Source organism: Ranitomeya variabilis, chromosome 8 (genome assembly GCF_051348905.1).
Source record: "Ranitomeya variabilis isolate aRanVar5 chromosome 8, aRanVar5.hap1, whole genome shotgun sequence".
Taxonomy (NCBI): domain Eukaryota; kingdom Metazoa; phylum Chordata; class Amphibia; order Anura; family Dendrobatidae; genus Ranitomeya; species Ranitomeya variabilis.
In genome coordinates, this window is record NC_135239.1 from 208,000,933 (window position 1) to 208,022,318 (window position 21,386).

The 21,386-nt window shown below is 42.8% G+C and overlaps 1 protein-coding gene across 5 annotated transcripts in view; it reads left to right on the forward strand.

Moving 5' to 3' along the window:
• The window catches only part of PLXNA1 (plexin A1), a 297,155-nt gene that overhangs the window by 153,707 nt on the left and 122,062 nt on the right, over positions 1–21,386 (forward strand). For all 5 annotated transcript variants that reach the window (XM_077276604.1, XM_077276608.1, XM_077276605.1 and 2 more), the window contains exon 4: positions 12,117–12,260. In XM_077276604.1, the coding sequence (XP_077132719.1) occupies positions 12,117–12,260 (144 nt within the window). The remainder of the gene's footprint in view (positions 1–12,116; positions 12,261–21,386) is intronic.

The following is a 21,386-nucleotide window of genomic DNA, read 5'->3' on the forward strand; positions in this document are numbered from 1 at the left end:
TATTGTTATTTATTGGGGAACCACATTGCTGTGTTCTTCCAAAATTAGCGCCACTCCTAAACACAGGTTGTTTGTGGTTTTGCATTTCTGCGCTTTAATGGGGCATAGGTGCAATATGACACATGGAAAGGGGTAACACTCTTTTAAAAGAAAGCGCCTGTGTTTAGCCAATCCTAAACAACTCCTGTAATGGCGATTTTTGCCATGAGTTGCCCTTTAAATCAGCCGACCCCATCATCAGTAGGGCGTCCTGTATATGTCGCGTCGTCTTTTATATACGTCCTGTATCAGTGATGATATTTTTTGTGTTCCGGGTTTGTTCTTTTCAAGACAATATTGTAGAAGTTTAAGAAGGAACAAGCGGCGAGGACGATGTCCAGTGAAGGGAGAAAAAAGAATAAGACTTTGGCCCAAGTAGGTGGAACGGAGCTTGTGCCGGCGACACACAAGGCCTCATTCTCTTGTGCTTTTCTCTGGCTTCTGGTTTTTCTGAAAAGGTTGCCGCATGTGTTTGAGGCAGATAAGCCCCTGACTTTGAAGTGTGGCCACGTCGAGCGCCCGCTCCTGTTGCTGCTGCCAGTCACGGGGAATTAATCACTACCGCAGAGAGATAAGAGGCGCAGAGCATCGTCACATTCTGATTGGGAGGGGGCAACAACTACCACGGCCCCTCCGCCACCAGGTTTTTATTTTTTTTTTTCAGTACATTTTCTTTGACACATTCTGTAGATGATGTTTATTTTTGCCTTTTAACTCTGTCTTCAAACAATTTTCAAGACCACTGCTTCCTGGCAGCATTCATGGTCGCATCCAGAGGCTATGAAAACCCAGAGACTCCTTCTCCGAGCTGAAGATCTGTCAGGCCCCATTCACATCTGCATGAAATAACGGATGCCAGAGGTGCCCATTGCTCGCTTTGCCAGGGAGAATAATGCTACGGGCTGCGTTATTTTTACCTATCCAGTATGACAGGAGGTGTAATAGTGGATTTTGGCATCCCTGACACGGATATGCATGTGGCCTCACCATTGTATCCCCTCTTGTTACAATGTATCCGTGCAGGGAATACGATGTATCCATCCGGAGTGCAGACTGGATGCAGCTCTAGCGAGGTTCACATCTTCAGGACATTAATTTCCTACAGAAATTTCTGAAATCTTCCACTAGAGTCCTTAGTGACCCTTGTACCCATCACCTAGTTCACCCCGGCAGACACGTGCACCATTTCCGCAGATACCGCTTTTCTAACCGTCCCCACTTACAAGATGCAATACTAATGACTCCGATTAATCTCCGTCATTTCGCTAATCATAATTAACTAGATGCCAGGAGTTAGCGGCACATCCAGATACTAATAAAGTGTGAATTATTACACGACCAGCCAGCTGCAATGGGGGGATGGCTGCCCAAGGGGGGCTGGCCTGGACGTAGGATTATCCTTGCCCACCATAAAGGAAGCCAAAAAGAAATCTACATGATGTTTCACGGTTTTATTCCATGTATTGCATGCTGATGGGTATTTTAGCTTTCAAGGCATTTAATCTTAAAGCGACACTACCTTTTAAATGTTTGAATTAAAAGGGGCTGGCTGACAGTCCTTTTTAAAGTTTTTTTTGTTTGTTTCAGAAAACCTATGTCTCAGGTGTAGTTTGTATAAAAAAGCAAAACCTCTGCTTTACTCGCTCTCTTTAGGTTCATGGCTGATTTTTCTGCCGCTTCTACTGGTGGTATTGTCTGCAGTGCTGACAGCGCTGCAGCCAATCGGTTAGCCCAGCGACACAACGTCAGAGCTGCAGACAAAAACAGACATCGGCACAGGAAGCTATAAAAATCCCTACCCCCGTATCTCCAGAGCCTGGATCCCTTAGTTGTGTGTCACCTCCAATAGTAGACGCCTAAGATAAAACACATTCCCGCTCGCTCCTTCCTCTCCCTGTCACTGGGAGTTAATTCTGTCCTGGACCTTCCGAATAAAATGTGACATTAATAGAAATCCTGTTGTGTGGGTGGAAGGATTAGCGTCAGCATTAAGTATATAAATGCCAGGGCTTCATCACTGATCACTGCCATCCTTCAATACCAGGGAGATTGGCAGCAAATAATGGCATCTGCCCCATCACAGTTATTAATATAAATGGGTCTAGATGATTGGACATCCCAAAGCCGGGCATTACTGGATGACAGCAGATATGTTTGCTGACCTGCCAGAACTTGAGTGACAGACACTTGGCATCGAGGCAGCGACTTATATTATTTTGTTGACTTGTCGAGAGTTCTTGTTTTACCCCACTTTCACATGTGGGAAACTAGAACCTTGCAATTCTGATATCCCGACACTTCGATACTCAAAGCACCTTGGCACTTATTTATTATACTATGGGTTCTTTTGGGGGGCTTCACACTAAGGAAACTTGATATATCGACACTTGGACTTGAATTGTTGACCTGCGTTGAATATGGACTGTGGTGCACTCGAAGCTTGGCACAACAACATTTGGACCACTGATATGTATTGGACAACGTTCTCCACACTCTGAAAACTTTCAAAACTAAAACTAAAACTTGCATGACTAACAATTCTTGGACTTGGGCCAAACTACCTGTGCCCCAAGGTCTAACACTTGGACTCGGCAATATTTTTAATTCATTTTGGACCTTGGTGCACCAGAAGCTTGGTACACAAACACTTGGACCTTGGTGCACCGAACACTTGGCATATACTTTTGGACATGTTGATACTTTTTGAACCTGAAGGTTGGTGCATAGTGAAGTTTGGGGCACAGACGTTATGACTTTGGCCCTAAACTTCGTCATACTGGAAGCTTGGCACACAGACTTTTGGATTTTGTCAAACCAACATCTATTGGTTCTGGGCCATGTCGCACTGTATACTTACCACACATACTCTGGGATCTTATTGGACCTGGACTTTGGTGCATTGGAGAATTGTGAGGCAGACTCCTGAACCTTAACACTGTAAAATTTTTAGGTGCTGTAACTCTATGATCCTAATGCTTGGCATCTGAACCGCAAACTTGGACTTTGTTGCTCTGACACCTTGACGCAGTCCAGGCTGCTCCAATACTTGGTGTTCTTTTATCTGTGGTGTACCTGAACCTTGCCCTGTGGACACCAGTGGAATCTAGACCCTTGTGCTCAGACACCACCATTTTTCAATAGATGTGCGCTAATGTAGCCATAATCCTGAGTGAGGCCCTCAATACTGCCCCTTGTGGTTACAGCCGGTACAGTCAGCTTTATACTTAGCGCTATGAATACTCTCATCCTCACCTCCCCGCAGACATCAGCTCGTGTCCGTGTCATTTTTCTTTTTATCTTTTTGGCATAATTTGCTTTCTCACTGTAAATACTTGTGTAATTCTCCGCTACCCATTCAACAGCCGCCGCCGTCCTCCCATCTCTATTATTACACCGCGATTTCCTTTGTTCTGCCTTTCTTAGTCTTCATTGACCCACATTTCAGTCCTTGGCTAAGTTACTTGCATTTAGAAATTTCTTTATTTTCCCTCATTAAAATATGTAATTTGACAGCTGTAGCCAAAGGGTTTCATTGAACATTTCTTTTTTTTTTCTTTTTTGCTCAGATTTATCCTATTTTTTGTCTCCCTCGACTGGCGCTTGTTACAGCTCAATTATACAATTACCCCCCCGAATTCTCATGTAGAAAGATCTCACCGAAAACAAAAATATATTTTAATAGAGATTTTTCTTCTGTTATCAGCTGCGATGATCCGCAGTGTAATTGGGAAAACAAACATGTCTGTGACTGCGGAGGGGAGACGCTTCGCCCATCTAATATCTCGCCCAAATCGTGTTCCCCAGATGAAGTCGCAGCTCTATATTCATCTGCGGCATGAACATTTGTGTTTGGGTCTAAATCTGATTGTTTTGTCGCGGTCTATGAAATGTCTTTGTTAAAGGATAGTATTACTGCACTTAAAGGGGCGGTAACACTAGAACCTTTTATATCAAAGTTTATATGTAACACTTAAGTATTTCAAGATAGGAGAGAGTATAAACTTAAGTAGAAAAAAAAGCCCAATAAACTGTGTATGAGCAGGAAAATAGATTGTTATTGAAATTAAATCAAGCACCTTGCAATAATTTTTTAGCCTTTTTTTGGCCCTTTTTCTGTGCATATGCTTGATAACGGAACTGTTTGCTGCATTCAGCTGTAAAGCAAACATTTTGGGTGCAAAATCGCATTAAATTTCACATATCCGTTAAATGGTGCACTATATTTTATATTTTGGCACCCATAAATGAGCTAATATTGTCCTGATATACCCAGAGCTCCGAACTTTCCATGGAACCGGTAATACCCCAAGATATTATGGATGTTTTTGTACGCACTAATGCGATTATGATCGTCATAAACGTTCATGATCTTCCTTTTTTGACAGATCATTTCTCATCTAATCACAGATGTAGACCGCATGTGGCCGCCGTCAATCTCCTACATTCAGTGGCAAATGCTTTCTACGCATCAAGTGTAACATAATGATTTAGGTGACAATACAAAAACAGGAGCTAAGAAAAGAACACACAATTTAAAACCATTTAAAACGGCCAAAAAGGGCCGAATGAACCAACTAAGATCCCCCAGGAAAAAATCCCAACATCAGGGGTGGTAACGTTACTTTGGACTTATTTAGGAGGGAGTCAAAGTGGATTTATAATCTGAATAGTCGGGCCCCGGTGAGGATTAATGAGGAGCTCCTCTATACGGGCTTCTACAAACAGATTTAGTGGGGGCTCATTTAATTTATATCTGTTATTTTGTCCTTTCAGGTGCACCAGACATGATTGTATTAGTGTCTTTTCCATAGGAGTACTATGCGAACAAACGGACAGCCTCCTGGATTCTTTGGATTAAGACGGAACACACCTTGTACCCTTTGCTGCCAGCTGTACCCAACCTTGTGTACAAACTGTATAATGTTTGACTTTTTTTTTTATATATATACTTTGGTGTATCTTGGTGTATCCTCCCCGACAATATGACTTTGTGATATTTGGCCTGAATTGCGAGTCCCCTTTTCCATATGAGAAATACTGATAGACGTCGGTTATTAGGTCTTCCCCTCATATTTGCCCTAACATGGGGGCAACACATGCCCTCTTGAGCTTTTACATTTTACATCTTATGTACCATCTTTAGTCCAATTGGGGGTGTCCCATATGGGACTGGGGCTGTTTTAATATCTGTTCTTGATGGGATTAGTATTTGGTAGACCCACCATACTCTACTCTATTGGATCCTATCCGCCCTTGTGCCATGATAGCTTCCGTACTGATGCAATATATCTCCTCCTCCAAAATAGAATGTATTATGTTCTTATCTCTTTTCCTGATATTGTGTCTACACTGCATTAAATATGAGTTTCCTTTGACCCATTTGGCCTCCTCTTTCCCGCTATTGATTGTGGTATTGGGCCTCAGCCTCACCACTGCATGACCTGGTGGGTTGGGGCTGCTTTCCTGGCTCCCGCTCAAGGATTTTTTTGTTTAAATGGCCAACTATGGCCTTTGGACTTATTCTTTCCTGCCATTGGGGGCACAATGTATACCTCTTGTATCCCTGTTACATTTGATGTACACGTTATTGCTCGATTAGGTAATATCACTAAATGAGGTTGGAGTGCATAGATGTACAATGCAGTATATATGTAGCTTGCCTCTTTTGGCATGCTTGTCATCCTCAATTTTGTCTTTTCTTACATTACATTAGGTTGTGTGCTTCCTGCGCCATTCTATATTAGGCATTTAGTGTGTTCCCCGCCAATGTGGTGGGTATACCATCGCACTTAGGAGTTGCACACTAGCTCCATCCGGGTGCAGCATTGAGGATGGCCTTAGTCACGACACATGCGCACACATTGTATGTGTCGGTGCTCTCCTTTCTTAACATCATGTCTGTTGGCACCTAAAACCCAAAAGAACCGTATATTTTTGACTTATCCGTTGTTGGTTCTGAGAGCGGTGAACTAAGCAACAGGGACTTGCACAATCTGTGTATGTTTGTGATCGTATAATGGGGTCCGGGTGGTCCGCTGGATGTTCCTGTGCGCACGAACCTATTTACCATCTGTATTTACGCCGTACCGCCAGCGCGCCGCATCGTAACCTTGTGTGGGCTCCGAAGCTGTCTGAACAGCGATGGGTCTTGTTATACCTTAGCGCATGCGCCTACTGCGTTCCTTTAGACTGAGCACTGTGTTCATTTGGGCTTTGTATGGGCTCAGAAGCTGTCTGAACAGCGATGGGTCCTGTCATACCCTAGCGCATATTGCGATCTTCCAGACTTAGTACTTTGATCATTCAGGCGCTTACGCAGTGGGATCCGGCTGATGCTGGATACCTGTGTGCGCAGGCGCACATCTAACCTTTTCGCCCGACCGGATATTCAACCGGCCGAACACATGCATGGGGAGATGATCTCACACGCCGCAGCACCCTCGCAGGTGACTATTATTGTATTCATTAGCTTTGTATATAAAGGGGCTTCGTTAGGACTGTTTCTTCACACTTCCCCTGATGAAGACGCTCTAGCAGCGTTGATACGCGTGGGGCCCTGATCCCCCCAGGATTTTTGGTAACCCTTTATGCATTTAGCACTTCCAGTGCAGCACTAAGCAACTACCGGCTAAGGGATGATCTAGGGATTTGCTGATACCCTTTTATTTATCTGACCTAATACATTATAACCTTTTCTAGGCCCAGACTATTTGGTCGACCGCTTTGTGTTATATGGTTATTGGCTGTGGCAGGGCCTGGGTTAATGTGCACCATTCTGACAATTGATATTTTGTTACTTTGGTTATCCATGCATGTTACTAAGGGGTTACCTATTTGTGTATGGGCTGGTGGCATGGGATTGAGGTCAGCTGGCAGCACAGGACATTAGTATGTATAATGCAACCTCTTTATTTTGTGTGTTAGCCTGCTTATTGTATTCACTGCCAGATTTGCTTGTCCTTAAATCTGTATATACCATTTTTTTCCCGGGGGATCTTAGTTGGTTCATTCGGCCCTTTTTGGCCGTTTTAAATTGTGTGTTCTTTTCTTAGCTCCTGTTTTTGTATTGTCATTCAAAATAAAGAATATTATGGTTGGTTGATCCCACTAGTGTGCATATCTTTCTTCTCTCTTGTATTTATTGTACTCTTTATATGCACGTGGTTGATCCCTGTTCAACAAATTTGTTGCGCTGCTCGCCCTTTCTTTGCTTTGATGATATAATGATTTAGGTCTTAAGTGTTATTTTTCATGATTATTGACCACTAGGTGGAAGCGTAACTCTTTAAATTCTAATGCTTTCTAGAAGAGCTGAGCTAAAAAGATTTGCAGGACTCTAGTTTGCCAAGCCATGTCAGTAGTCAGTGTCTGCTGGACAAGAGCCCCCTCATACCTGTCAGCATCCCCAGCACCTCTTCTGATTACTAGGCTTGGTGCAACCTCATGATTGCGGTATGATACACATGATGCCTGGTAATCTTAGGAGGTGCCATGGATGCCATCAGGTAGGAGAAGGTTTGCAGGGCTCTCGTGCAGCAGACACTGACTATGGACATGGCCGCCGAGAATCTTTTAGTACAATCCAGATCTGTGAGAACTCTGTGGTGCCACCTATAAGTCCTACTACAGACAGTTATCTTCCTTCTCTTGGAGAAGAGCTAAATAGCTTCCTAAGACCATGTATGTTTCAAGTTTGACTTTTGCTATACTGCTAGCATCCTACAGGTGTCGCTGTTGCAGACTTACTGAAAAGTTTTTTTGTTTTTTTTTGTTCTAGATTAAGTTCCCCTTTAAATAAACAGGAGATTTCAGTGCTTCAGTCGGAGCGTTCCCACAGCGAATCCTATGGCCCAGAACAATGTTTCCTGTTTTTCTTGTTTATTTCCCTTCCATCCTCTCCCTCCCTGGTTGTCACATCGTTCCTGTCCTATTGATTTCTCCTCCATTTAGTTTCTGCGTTACTTCTGCTTTTTTGCATTTTTGATTTTGGTCCTGAAGCATCTGACATGACTTCACTCTTCCATTGCTTCCCGTTTGCTAGTTCTGAAATCTCTGACTTTGACCTAAAGTTACAGGATATAGAGAGGGTGACTTAGACGTCCCCTGTTCCCACCACATTCACAGCCATTGCTTGCAATATCGCAGGGTAGGGGAAAGTAGAGCGTCAACCCTTAGCGGAGCTGTCAGGGGCAGCCATACTGGTCTCTGCAAATAGTGCAAAGTCGCCCTTTAAGTATATTCATGACATCAGTACTTTCAGTGTTCCACATCTGCTGCACCGGGAGAATTTTTATAGCTTCTGGCTGGGATCACGTTTTACATACGAATGCCTGTGACCCTCGTGTCTCTCGCTGTAGCCGGCATCTGTCCCAGATAAACATTTCTTATGGAGATCAGCCCCGGCTGCATCACATCCAGCTTCTGACCGCACAACACCCCCCACAGAACAAGAAAGAATCAAAGGAAATGTCCTTAATGTCCCACTGATGTCCAGCCGATAGGGAGAAGAAAAAAAACAACAACAATATTTTATTAGTTTTCTACCATAATGTGTCATTTCTACTGTCGCATTCTAAATCTATCCCCGCATGGGCGGTGCTTAGTATTCAAATGAACATGAATAGGCAAATAGCATCAGGAGGTGGAGTCTGGAGCACTTACAATTGGGGAAGGAAACGTCACAACCGTGTGCTGCTTCAATTTGGAAACAATACTACGCGTGTGAACACAACCCATTGTCAAATGGTAGCAGCTTTTATTTAAACAGACTTGTTTGCTAACAGCGCCTCTGTTTCTTTAAATCTACTTAGGTTCCTCTCCCTTCATTAAGTGCATTTGTTTTAGTAAAACTGCCTAAAAATAATCCTCAGATGTTATCGGGCGCTGGCGCTGAATCAAAGCTGTGCCTCTAATTAAAGCAGGCCTGTGATTCGTTTGCTTTTCTGGCATATATTTCCATCCTAATGAGCGAGCTCTCGGGAGTCGCAGCTCTCCCGGCTCGAAACCGCGGGGCGAAACAGTGGCCTGGAGGCGTCCCAGTAGGGGCTGACATGACTTTGAGATGAACAGATTCCTCCATCTTGATGCCTTCAAGGGTTTGTCATAGCCCTTAGTGTAGATTCCCTTTTAATGCTCAGGTTGCTTTAATTAATTGGATTTTTAATTCGAACTGCCCAAAACTTCAGACCAATATTGAGCAAGACTAGTCGTCTAGACATTCGGGAGGAACAATGATCATGGCAAAATTGCATCTTTTTCATAAACTTTTTCAAATATTACTCTTGATGTCCTTTTAATGGACTTGCCAGTTGGGTATTTTTCACAATCTTGGCCTCGTGGTTTTTATTACCCATTTTGGAAGACCTTTTTAAAAACTATGGAGAACAGTGAGATCACCCATAATATCTGCTCTGTCAAATGTTATCCCATGGGATTACACTACTTGCAATCACACCCCTTTCATTGCCTCTAGTGGTCTCCTTTGCCCTTAAAGGGAGTGTGTAATCTCCATCTAATAGCTATATAAACTAAGCACATACGCTTGTAGGGATGTAAAAATTGCACCCTCAGTGCTCATTTCACTGCCCCTGTCCTCCAGTAACTTAAGTGTAATAAAATATGCTAATTAGCGTGCCCCCCCCCCGCACCATGGGCATGGCCAAGAGGCTCAGTGCTCCACCCCACTTGGCTCCTGCTTCCTTAACGATCTGTGCTTTCTTGCATTGAGCAAGCACTGCCTGCAGAGGAAGCTCAGATAGTCTAGCGCTGTCAATCACCAGTGAGAGAGGCGGACACTACAGAGAGAGCTCAGAAAAGCTAGCGCTGTCAATCACCAGTGAGGGAGGCGGACACTACAGAGGAAGCTCAGATGAGCTAGCACTGTCAATCACCAGTGAGGGAGGCGGACACTACAGAGAGAGCTCAGATGAGCTAGCGCTGTCAATCACCAGTGAGGGAGGCGGACACTACAGAGGAAGCTCAGATGAGCTAGCGCTGTCAATCACCAGTGAGGGAGGCGGACACTACAGAGGAAGCTCAGATGAGCTAGCGCTGTCAATCACCAGTGAGGGAGGCGGACACTACAGAGAGAGCTCAGATGAGCTAGCGCTGTCAATCACCAGTGAGGGAGGCGGACACTACAGAGGAAGCTCAGATGAGCTAGCGCTGTCAATCACCAGTGAGGGAGGCGGACACTACAGAGGAAGCTCAGATGAGCTAGCGCTGTCAATCACCAGTGAGGGAGGCGGACACTACAGAGGAAGCTCAGATGAGCTAGCGCTGTCAATCACCAGTGAGAGAGGCGGACACTACAGATAAAGCTCAGATAAGCTAGCGCTGTCAATCACCAGTGAGAGAGGCGGACACTACAGATAAAGCTCAGATAAGCTAGCGTTGTCAATCACCAGTGAGAGAGGCGGACACTACAGATAAAGCTCAGATAAGCTAGCGCTGTCAATCACCAGTGAGGGAGGCGGACACTACAGAAGAAGCTCAGATAAGCTAACGCTGTCAAACACCAGTGAGAGAGGCGGACACTACAGATAAAGCTCAGATAAGCTAGCGCTGTCAATCACCAGTGAGAGAGGCGGACACTACAGAGGAAGCTCAGATGAGCTAGCGCTGTCAATCACCAGTGAGGGAGGCGGACACTACAGAAGAAGCTCAGATAAGCTAGCGCTGTCAATCACCAGTGAGAGAGGCGGACACTACAGATAAAGCTCAGATAAGCTAGCGCTGTCAATCACCAGTGAGAGAGGCGGACACTACAGATAAAGCTCAGATAAGCTAGCGTTGTCAATCACCAGTGAGAGAGGCGGACACTACAGATAAAGCTCAGATAAGCTAGCGCTGTCAATCACCAGTGAGGGAGGCGGACACTACAGAAGAAGCTCAGATAAGCTAACGCTGTCAAACACCAGTGAGAGAGGCGGACACTGGCAAAACCAGTGAGCGAAAGTGTTCTGGCCACACCCAGAGTGCACCAAGCATCTAATTAGAATGTTAGATTAAACTTTAGTTTCTGAAGAACGGAGGCAGCCAATAGAACAGGTGTGTTGTTTTTTTTTTATAGGGGCGATATCCCTTAAAAGGTTATGTTCTAATGGGATACAGTCTTTTGGGTTTACAGACTCCTTGTCTAAGACTAGAAAAGGGTCCGCTCCTTTTCTTGTAACAGCGCCATCTCTACTTTGGGCTATGTCTGGTATTGCAGTTCAGTTTCATTGACTTGAATGGTGCTGAGCTACAATACTAGGCATAGACAAAAAAATATCTTGCTTTTTTGTAGAATCTTCTGTACATGAGCAAATTGTGAACAAACCCTTTTTCTTATGATTTTTTGGAGAAAAAAAAAGGTTTAAAAAAATCTCCGTTGTGAAAAATTTACATTTTTTGAATTTTTTTTTTAGTAAAACATAGAAACCATGATCAGCTCAGAGCTGCTCGTTATCATCTGTATCTGTCAGATAATTTGTGACCCCATTTCTGCTCTGCTTCTTCGCCTCATCCGAGCCCGTGCTCCGCTGGAACGATGAGCATAATGTCACCCTGCCGTGCACCGAGCGGCGAGGGCTTCCCAGTGTGTTGTGTTAATATTTGCTTTCTCTTCCTCTGGTGCTCGCCTATCTGCCATCCATGTTTAATCATTGTAAAGCCACTCGCGTTTGGCTTCTTTGCCGCACGATCGTTCACGCTGCAGCCATCCGCACTTCACGAATGTCAAGTTGCTGCAGCGATTGTAATGTTGTGTTTGCCTAATACTCCATGTGTTTGCCTGTGTCCGTCTAATCTTTTTAATAGCGCTGGGAGTTTATCTGAAGGGCTCAATAGTCTATCAGCCGCCGCCGCAGCTTCCTCCATTGCAATAAACACGACCGCGGCCCTACAGTGATTTGGATTAGCACAGAGTATTGACCGAGAAACGATGAGCCATGCTCTGGGATCTCACAATCTGTAATTAAACAGCATTGTTCAGAGAATCACCAAACTAATTAAAACATGCTTGGGTTAACTCTTTCCGGGCTAGGTTTTGCTGAGATTTTTGCAAAAACTAAAAAATTTTGTTTTTTCTCATACAGATTTTGGTTGACTTGTCTGGATCATCCTCCTCCCACGCAACACAGCAGTACGAAAATGTCCTGGTCCACGAGGGAAATGCAATCCTCCGGGATTTGGTGCTGAGTCCTGATCGGCAGTTCATCTACGCTATGACGGAAAAACAGGTACGAGCTCTTGTAGTAACTTCAAGTATTGGAGGAGTTGGACTCTCAGACCCAGGGGGGTCCGTTAGTGTAGAAATGTTATCACACTTAAGGTCCGGAGGGTCTGATGGTCAATCACTTGTTTGGCATTGTAATGTTGGGGTTACTTTGGGGGCTTGAAATTGAGACTTTTTTTTGTATTTCCCTAATGAGCTGTTATGGTGAAAGTAAGTAAAAAAAAAATGTAGCTACTAATGACAAAACCTAGGATAAAAACAAAAATGAGCAAATACCCTGCAACATTTAAATAGTGATAGTACCTGTAAATAACAAAGGGGACTTGGCTCAGGATGGTCACTAACTCTTGTAGGTCACCTCACTACGTGCCACTAGGTCTCAAAATAGATGGGGAACAGAGCAGGATCCAGCTGTATAGGCCAAATGCACAGCCCAAAAAGAGGGAGCTGCACTCCTGTATGTACGGAGTACAAAAAAAGTAAAGCAAAACCAAAGAAATGAGCCGGAATACAAGTTGGTAGAAGTGCACATTCACACTGGCCATTTAGCAACAAAACCGAAGAGAAAAACAAAATGAACACAAACCCTGTAGTAGTAAGTAAATAAATAATTATGTACATAACATAGGAGACTTAGCTGATACTGTTTTAACAAAACAAAAACATCCCACCGCGACAAGGTGTACCCCATCAGTATGGTCTTTAACTCTTGCAGTTCACTTGCAAACCTCACCAGTGGCAGCTATTATTTAGGATTGGGTACCCATATAGGCCCTGATTAAGCAAAAGTAAGCCATACTAGGATATATGGAATCTAGAGACTTAGCTGGACGCCCCCTTTTAGGAGAATTGCAGCTTAAAGGGATTATCTATTGTTGTACAAATGAATCTTAATAGGCCAAGGTCAAGAACCTCCCCTCAAAAAACAAAACTATGTCCACCTCCCAGACTGGCCCCACTCCTCTGCGCACCATTGATGCCCCTTGGCTGGATGTTGATGCCAGGAAACCTGCGGGGGACACACTATGTGGTGCAAGATCTGGGAGTTTGAGTATAGGTTTTTTGTTTTTACACCTCACTCGTGGCTTAATAACATTAACTTGTCTAGCACAGGAGAACCCCATTAAATTACTTTAGCAATTTATAGACCAGTAGTTTAGGTCTTCAAGGTGCCCTAGTCTTCAGTTACCAGCTCCTGTCCTGGCAGGTCGGCTTCCAGGTTTTTGTCCAATAGAGGACAGAGTTGCTTTTGTAATCTACGTGGTTGTGTGTACATTAGTTATAAGGCTATGTTCACATGTCCAGTAATCATACGTTAGAATGGATCCAGCAGCAATATTTTAGCAAAAAATTTTTTTGCTTACTGGATCCATTACAAATGGAAGAAAACAGATGGCTAATTAACGGATCTGTTTTCCATAGACTTAAATGTAAAAAAAACAAAACAGACCCAGCAAAGATGTTTTTTAAAAATGGACTAAGTTATTATTCACTCATCACTAGTTCTAAAGGATTTAATTTACAGTTGTGACTATTAGAAAAGCAATTGTTGCTCATTAGCACAATCAGTGGTGACATTTTTGTAAGGCTATGTGCCCACGTTGCTGATTTTGTGTTTTTTATGTGTTTTTTTGTGTTTTTGTGGCAGTTTTGATCATTAGCACAATCAATGGTAGCATTTTTGTGAGGCTATGTGCCCACATTGCGGATTTTGTGTTTCTTATGTGTTTTTTTGTGGCGGTTTTCCGCTGTAGAAACGCTTAAACGCTTACATTAAGCATCCCATTATTTTAATGCATTCTGCAATTATTGTGTCCATTCTGCGTTTTTTTTTATCCGCAGCGGAAAAGCATTGCGGAAAAAGAAGCAGCATGTTCATTAATTTTGCGGAAAATCGGCGGTATTGCCGCTATAGAGTTGTATTTGGACCATTGGAAAAAAAAAACGCTAAAAAATCCCGAAAAAAACACGACAAATACGAGATTAAAAAACGCAAAAATAACGCAAGCTGATTTCCTGCCAAGGGAGTCCAGATTTGATTAGGAAAATTCTGCATACATTCTGCAACGTGGGCACATAGCCTAAGTGTCCTGAATTCTCCAGACCAGCAAACTGCCACAACTTCTGCTTTTATAGTTTTGGTTAGCAGCACCTGGCTGTTACTGCTTCCTTAGCAAGCAAGAAAGTAAGTAAGGGTGTACTTAATTTTTCACACACTGCTTCTGAAATTTGGCCTAGTTTTTTCAAAATAAATAATGTCACAATGTAATCTGTCATGTGTGGTACATCTGAGGAGCAGCGGTGATTATTATTCCTGATTTGTAAATCCATAGAAATCTAAGACTTAGGTTTTTTTCATGAGACTGCACTGTAAATGTTCTTATATTGGCTTGGACTATTGTTTTATCCAAAGTTTTGCTGAGACAGCAGTGACCATTTCAAGTTCATTTAAAGGGGTATTCTCATGTCATCCAGGGGATAGCTTCCCAATCACTGGTGGTCTGACTGCTGGGACCCCAACGACTCCAAAAACTGGGGTTTGTGAATGAAGAGTTAGGGTACTGTCACACAGTGCAAGTTTGATCGCTACGACGGCACGATCCGTGACGTTGCAGCGTCGTATGATTATCGCTCCAGCGTCGTAGACTGCATTCACACGTTGCAATCACGGCGCTGGAGCGATGCCGAAGTCCCCGGGTCACCAGGGTAAACATCGGGTTACTAAGCGCAGGGCCGCGCTTAGTAACCCGATGTTTACCCTGGTTACCAGCGTAAACGTAAAAAAACAAACAGTACATACTTACATTCCGGTGTCTGTCCCCCGGCGTTCTGCTTCTCTCCACTGTGTAAGCGCCATAGCCGGAAAGCACAGCGGTGACGTCACCGCTGTGCTCGCTTTCCGGCTGGCAGGCGCTCACAGTGCAGAGAAGCTGAGACGCCGGAGGACAGACACCAGAATGTGAGTATGTACTGTTTGTTTTTTTTACGTTTACGCTGGTAACCAGGGTAAACATCGGGTTACTAAGCGCGGCCCTGCGCTTAGTTACCCGATGTTTACCCTGGTTACAAGCGAACACATCGCTGGATCGCTGTCACACACAACGATCCAGCGATGTCAGCGGGTGATCAAGCGACGAAAGAAAGTTCCATACGATCTGCTACGACGTACGATTCTCAGCAGGATCCCTGATCGCTGCTGCGTGTCAGACACTGCGATATCGTAACGATATCGCTAGAACGTCACGAATCGTACCGTCGTAGCGATTAAAATGGCACTGTGTGACAGTACCCTTAGTTGATCGTGCACATCTCCACTCTGTAAATTCGTGTGGGAGTGCTGCACTCCTCTTTCAATGTTGGTCCCATAGAAGTTGAATGGAGAAGCAATGCACATGATCAACCACCGCTCCAGTCATAAGCCCCGGATCTCAGAATCCCAACAGTCGGACCCCCAGTGATCGGGAAGTTTGTTTTGTAAACTCGATAGGGAAAAACTTCCAAACTTGAGAATATCCCTTTAACTACATTTTCTTTATTTTGACAACCCCTTAAGAATGTGGTCACTTTTATGGCTGCAGTTAGAGGTGGATGCCAAACTTATATTTTCTCTGTAGGAGACCTAAGTAACTCTGACATGGCGTCGCAGGGTAATGGCTTTTTGGGTCATGTGTCACAGAATATCTTTGAGGAACACTTCGGTAAATGAAGAGCTTTTGAGGACTAGAATAGGGTTTCTGGAGGTTGACTCAAATCTTGTAGTCTCTGAAGAAACTTTCTGCAAAGTTCTCCTCATCCTTAGCGTGGTACAGCTCAGACCGCTGAAGGCTAGAAGATAAGAGGACTCTTCGAGTGTCTGTCCACATCTCCGTAGCCAGACGGGTGAATTGTGAGGCTGCCAAACCTTCTCACCACGTTCCTCTTCTTCTTCTCCTCCACCTGCTTGAGTTCCCTCTGCTGATTAGAGAGTTATCCGACATTACAGCTGCTTTCCTTCCTTCCCAAGGAGATGTCTCCTGAAAAATATATATTCTTAGGAGAAAAGTAAGCAAAGTGACAAGGAATTGTCAAGCCAAGGAAGCATCGTTAAGAAGTGAAATGTGGCGTCCTCGTCAGTAGCGGCATCTTCAGGGTGGTGGATAGTAGGAGAAGATGGAAAGAATGGTGGGGGTTCATTCAGGAAAGTTTTCTTTCGTTATCCACGTCTGTTTGTCGTTTGGTTGGAAACAAGATGGGTGACAGCTCCTCAGTTTGCCTTGTTTCTGCTTTTGATCACAAATGATGCATTGGAGGGGGATTTGGAGAGAGAAGACTTTCAGGGTCCTTCTTCATCACCGGTATGACAGCCCATGTTCCTCTCCTGCTTGGTGGAAGGACGAAGTTCTAAGATGTAGGAAACCATACTGATGACAGTTGTGGGGGTGTTTACACCTCAAATAAAGCCCCGTGAGGCATTTCTTCATTGCACATATAAATAGCCACTAAACTCAGTGAATATCAGCACCTGAGAGCTCGTACCGTGTGTCTTCTGCGATCTATTACCTACGAATGTGACAATATGTCAGATAGAAACTCCGACAAAGAAAAAATATAGGAAAAAAACAGAACTTTTATAATACAAAAAAAATAAATCTTCAAGAACCTTCAACTCATTCTCCTATCTTCTCATGAAGAGTCTGGGCAGCACAAAATAACTGTTCAGACCAAGCGCAGGCGCAAGGTGCACCGGTGACATGGTGTGTGCACCTTCTGACCTACTTGTTTTGCATCTACAGCGAGTGAAAGAAGTATTGAACATGTCTCCAATTTTCTAAGCAAATCTATTTGTCAAGGTGCTACTGACATGAACTTCTCACCAGATGTCTGTAACAATCCATCCAACCCACACGGGCAAAGAAATTATACCATAGATGTCCATAATTTATGAGAAATGACACAGAGGAAAAGTATTGAACACGCTTACTGAAATTTATTTAATACTTCGTACAAAAGCCTTTGTTGGTGATGACAGCTTGACGCATCCTGTATGGAGAAACTAGTCTCTGGCATTGCTCAGGTGTGATTTTTGTCCCATTCTTGCACACACACTCTTCACATCCTGAAGCTTCCATGGGCTCCTTCTACGAAGTCTGAGTTTAGTTCTTTCCATATATTTTCTATTGGATTCAGGTCCGGTGATTGGCTTGGCCATTCTAGCAACTGTATTTTCTTTCTCTAAAGCCAATTAAGAGTTTTATTTGGCTGTTTATTTTGGGATCATTGTCTTGCTGAAATGTCCGCCTTCATTTCATCTTCGTAATCCTGGTAGGTGGCAGCAGATTTTTATCAAGGATGTCTCCGTACATTTGTCCTTTCATCCTTCCTTCAGTGACTGGAAGTATGCCAGTGCCACACGCTAAAAAACAACCCAACGCCATGATGTTCCCACTTCCAAACTCCACTGTTGGTATTGTGTTTTAACATGGTGTGTATTATGGCATCCAAAGAGTACAAAAAACATTTTTGGTCTCATGTTACCAGACTATCTTCTCCCAGTATTTCACAGGCTTGTCTAAATGTTGTTGAGCAAACTGTAAATGCGCTTGAACATGCTTGTTGCTCAGCAATGGAATCTTGCGTGATGAGCATGCATACAGGCCATGGAGGTTGAGTGCATTACTTATTGTTTTGTTTAAAACAATTATACCTGCTTTTTCTATCTGTGGGTCTCCACATGTGGTCCTTGGCTGTTGGACAACTCTTCTGATAATTCTTTTGACTCCTCTGTCTGAAAACTTGTGGGGAGCACTTGGTCATGGTCAGTTTATGGTGAAGTGATGTTCTTTCTACTTCTGCATTATTGCCCCAACAGTGGTCACTGGAACCTTCAGTAGTTTTTGAATTCTTCTGTAATCAATAATTTCAGTATTTTTTGCAACAATAAGGTTGCAAAGGTTTTGAGACGGCTCACTGGTTTTACCCATCATGAGATGTTTCTTGAGTGGCACATTGGTAATGAGACATCTTTTTTAGACCATCAGTTCAATCAGCTGATATTAATTTTCACTAAGTGGCATGGTTGCTCACTAATTACTGATAGATTTTAGCTGGTGTAGTGACATTCCATGGCTCTTTGCACCTCTCTTGCTTCATCTATTCAATACTTTATTGAAGCGTAAACATGAGTTGGCTGATCCAAATTAAAGTTTGTATAAGGTCAAGACAAGCATACAGGTAACCTAAATCTCAATGCACAGTTTAGTCATTGTACAGCAAAAAGACTTAAAGAATCAAGCGGGCTGTCAGGCTCATGCTTGTGATAAGACAAGTATATTGGTACCTGTTGGCAGCATGGTGATAGAGGGAGGACCCCACGCGTATCGCCACCTATGAGCGTGGCTTCCTCAGGGGTAAGGATGGTCATTTTCTGAGCAGAATTTTTTTTTTTTGTATTGACGGTTTCAAGATGACATACCTTGCTTGTTGGCTGTTTTAATTATTTTTATGTTTATGCTGTGTTGTTTGTTCATTAATACAAATGTATTAGATTTTATTATTGATAAATTGATAATCCTGACCATTTCATACACGCCTTTCTTCTTTTGTTCTTTACTATTTTTCATTATTACACATAATGTATGGACAAATATGGTTTGATTTCTTTTCCTGTGTCGATTGGATGGGTTGTTACCGACATATGGCGAGAATTTAATGTCAATAGCACCTTTAGAAATATATTTACTTAGTGATGTGTTCAATACATATTTCGCTCTCCTCTCTGTATCTCCATACTTATACGGCTCCTGTCAATCAAGGAAGAGGGGGCAAAGATAGATAGAAAACAAAAAGAGGGAAACGCGTACTGAATTGTTTGCTCAGACCAAGCATAGACAACAGTCATTTTCCTGATGACAAGCTCCCTTAAATTTTGAAACAATAGGCTTAGTTTAAAACGTGATCAGCTTTGTCCAACAGAAATGATACCTGGATGTACTGACACCTACAGTGTCCTATTGTTGGCATTGGACTTTTACAGATTCTGGCGACTGATTTTTACTTGGCTTTGACTTTACATAGGACATCAAGTAGACCACCTACTTTCTTCTTGCTGGAGGAATTGTGGTGCAGGAGTTGCAGCATAACCACGCTCTAGTTGACGGAAATCGGGACACCAAAGCTGTTCCCCAAATATTCACAAATGAGTTGTATGATCTAAACTATCATCCTGTGTCTTTGACTCGGCTTGAAAGGGATTGTCCTGCTCAGGTCTTGCCTAAAGCATGCAGAGTCGAATAAAAAATATATTTCTGCTCAATAGCTTGGAAGAAGACATTAGTCCTCAGAATATGTTTCCAAAGAGAGTCATTTTCTCCAGATACGAGTACCAAAAGGGGCTGCCTGGAAGATTGTATAAACGCTAGGTGTCACTTTAACAATGGACATGGGGATAGTTGTAGGGATTTTCGCAGGAAATCAAATCTCTAAGGCAAAAATTTGGACAAAGTGTTCACATTTTTACGATGTCCTCAGTGTCATTACATCTCTTTGTGATCAACTAATAAGTCAGTAACTCAATAAAATATTCACTGGTAGAGATGACAAGAATCCTGATCTTGTGGACAAGTCGGTGGTCTATGGTCGCCCGCCCACAGCCCTGGAACCAGCCTGACTTGCAGGCTCTCCCCGCTCTTCATCCAAGCAGTAAGCTTTGCGTGATGCCTGTGTGAAATCATGTCGACCTATTAGTCAGAAGAAGCGCTGGGGATGTCTACATGTAAGAAGAGGGACCTAGGGCTTTGGTCTTCCAGCTACAAATTACCGATCATGATTTGGCTGGACCCAGTGTCCTGAATAACTTTTCGCTCCACTTATTTAAAATACCTAATCATAGGAACGTCTACGTTCAGAGAGAGGCCGGGCTGCCCCTAGTTTCTGCTTGGCATTTTTCATAATGCAAAAACTTTTTTTTTTATTATTTAGGTCTAAGAATAGAAATTGAATCTAATAAATAAATAATGTATTCCTAATTCATGCAAAAGTTTTGAAGCTTTACGATTTTTTTTCTTCCTTTAACTCTCTTTATCCCTTGTCTGTTCTGGCTTGAACTCCACCATACTGTGCCACTATCCCCCTTTGTTAATAAAGTGAAATATTTGATCGGGGGTTACAGTTATCTGGGCAGCAGAGAATGTAATTAAATGCACAGTTGTAAGTGAGCTTGAAGGGCCATGAAGGAATGGAGGATTTTAATCAAACGTAGAAGGAGCAATTAATGAAATGCCTGTAACCCTTCCAAGCTGGCTGCTGCTCTCTGGGTCTCCAGCGGCATCCTGTGCCCAGGGTACAATCAGCGGAGAGGTGGGGGGGATATGAGACATGCTTTCATCTCATAGGATTCCCTGTGGAATAAGAAAATAGGATTGCTTCTTGGAAGAGGTATTGATCCGGCCGTACAGATTTCTTAGATCGTTGCTAATACATCTTTAGTCCACTCTATGCATTAAATAGAACCACACGCGGGAGCCGGAGCCTGTGTCTAGTACCTCCAAATTAAATGAGGTTTGTAACAAGTGTCATGTGATTAAACTATAACCTGGCCTTTTAAATCCACAGAGATCTGCCACGTGGGCGAGAAGCCCTTCTGGTCATGAGACTGTAAAAAAAATAAATCATTGCATATTATAGCACTGTGATATTTAATTATAGGGGTTTTTTAAGTTTTTTTTTACATTTTTGTACAGTTCCTTTAGATCTTATATTTTTTCTTTATTTTTCTTTGAAAATGTTTTATTGCTTTTTATTACAGCATTTTTTGCAAAATATATACTGTATTTTTCCATTTTATTTATTTTTAAAATGAAAAATGTATCCTGTTTTATAATTTTTTCTATTGAAAAAATACACTATTTTATATATTTGTAAAAAATATGTAAATGTGTATGTGTGTGTATATACATACATACATACATACATACATACATACATGCATGCATACCATACATACATATATATATATATATATACATACACATACACATACTAGATGGTAGCCCGATTCTAACGCATCGGGTATTCTAGAATATATATGTAGTTTATTTATGAAGACTTTAGAATAATACATTGAATACACAGGATTCGGCCGGACTGCGCCTGT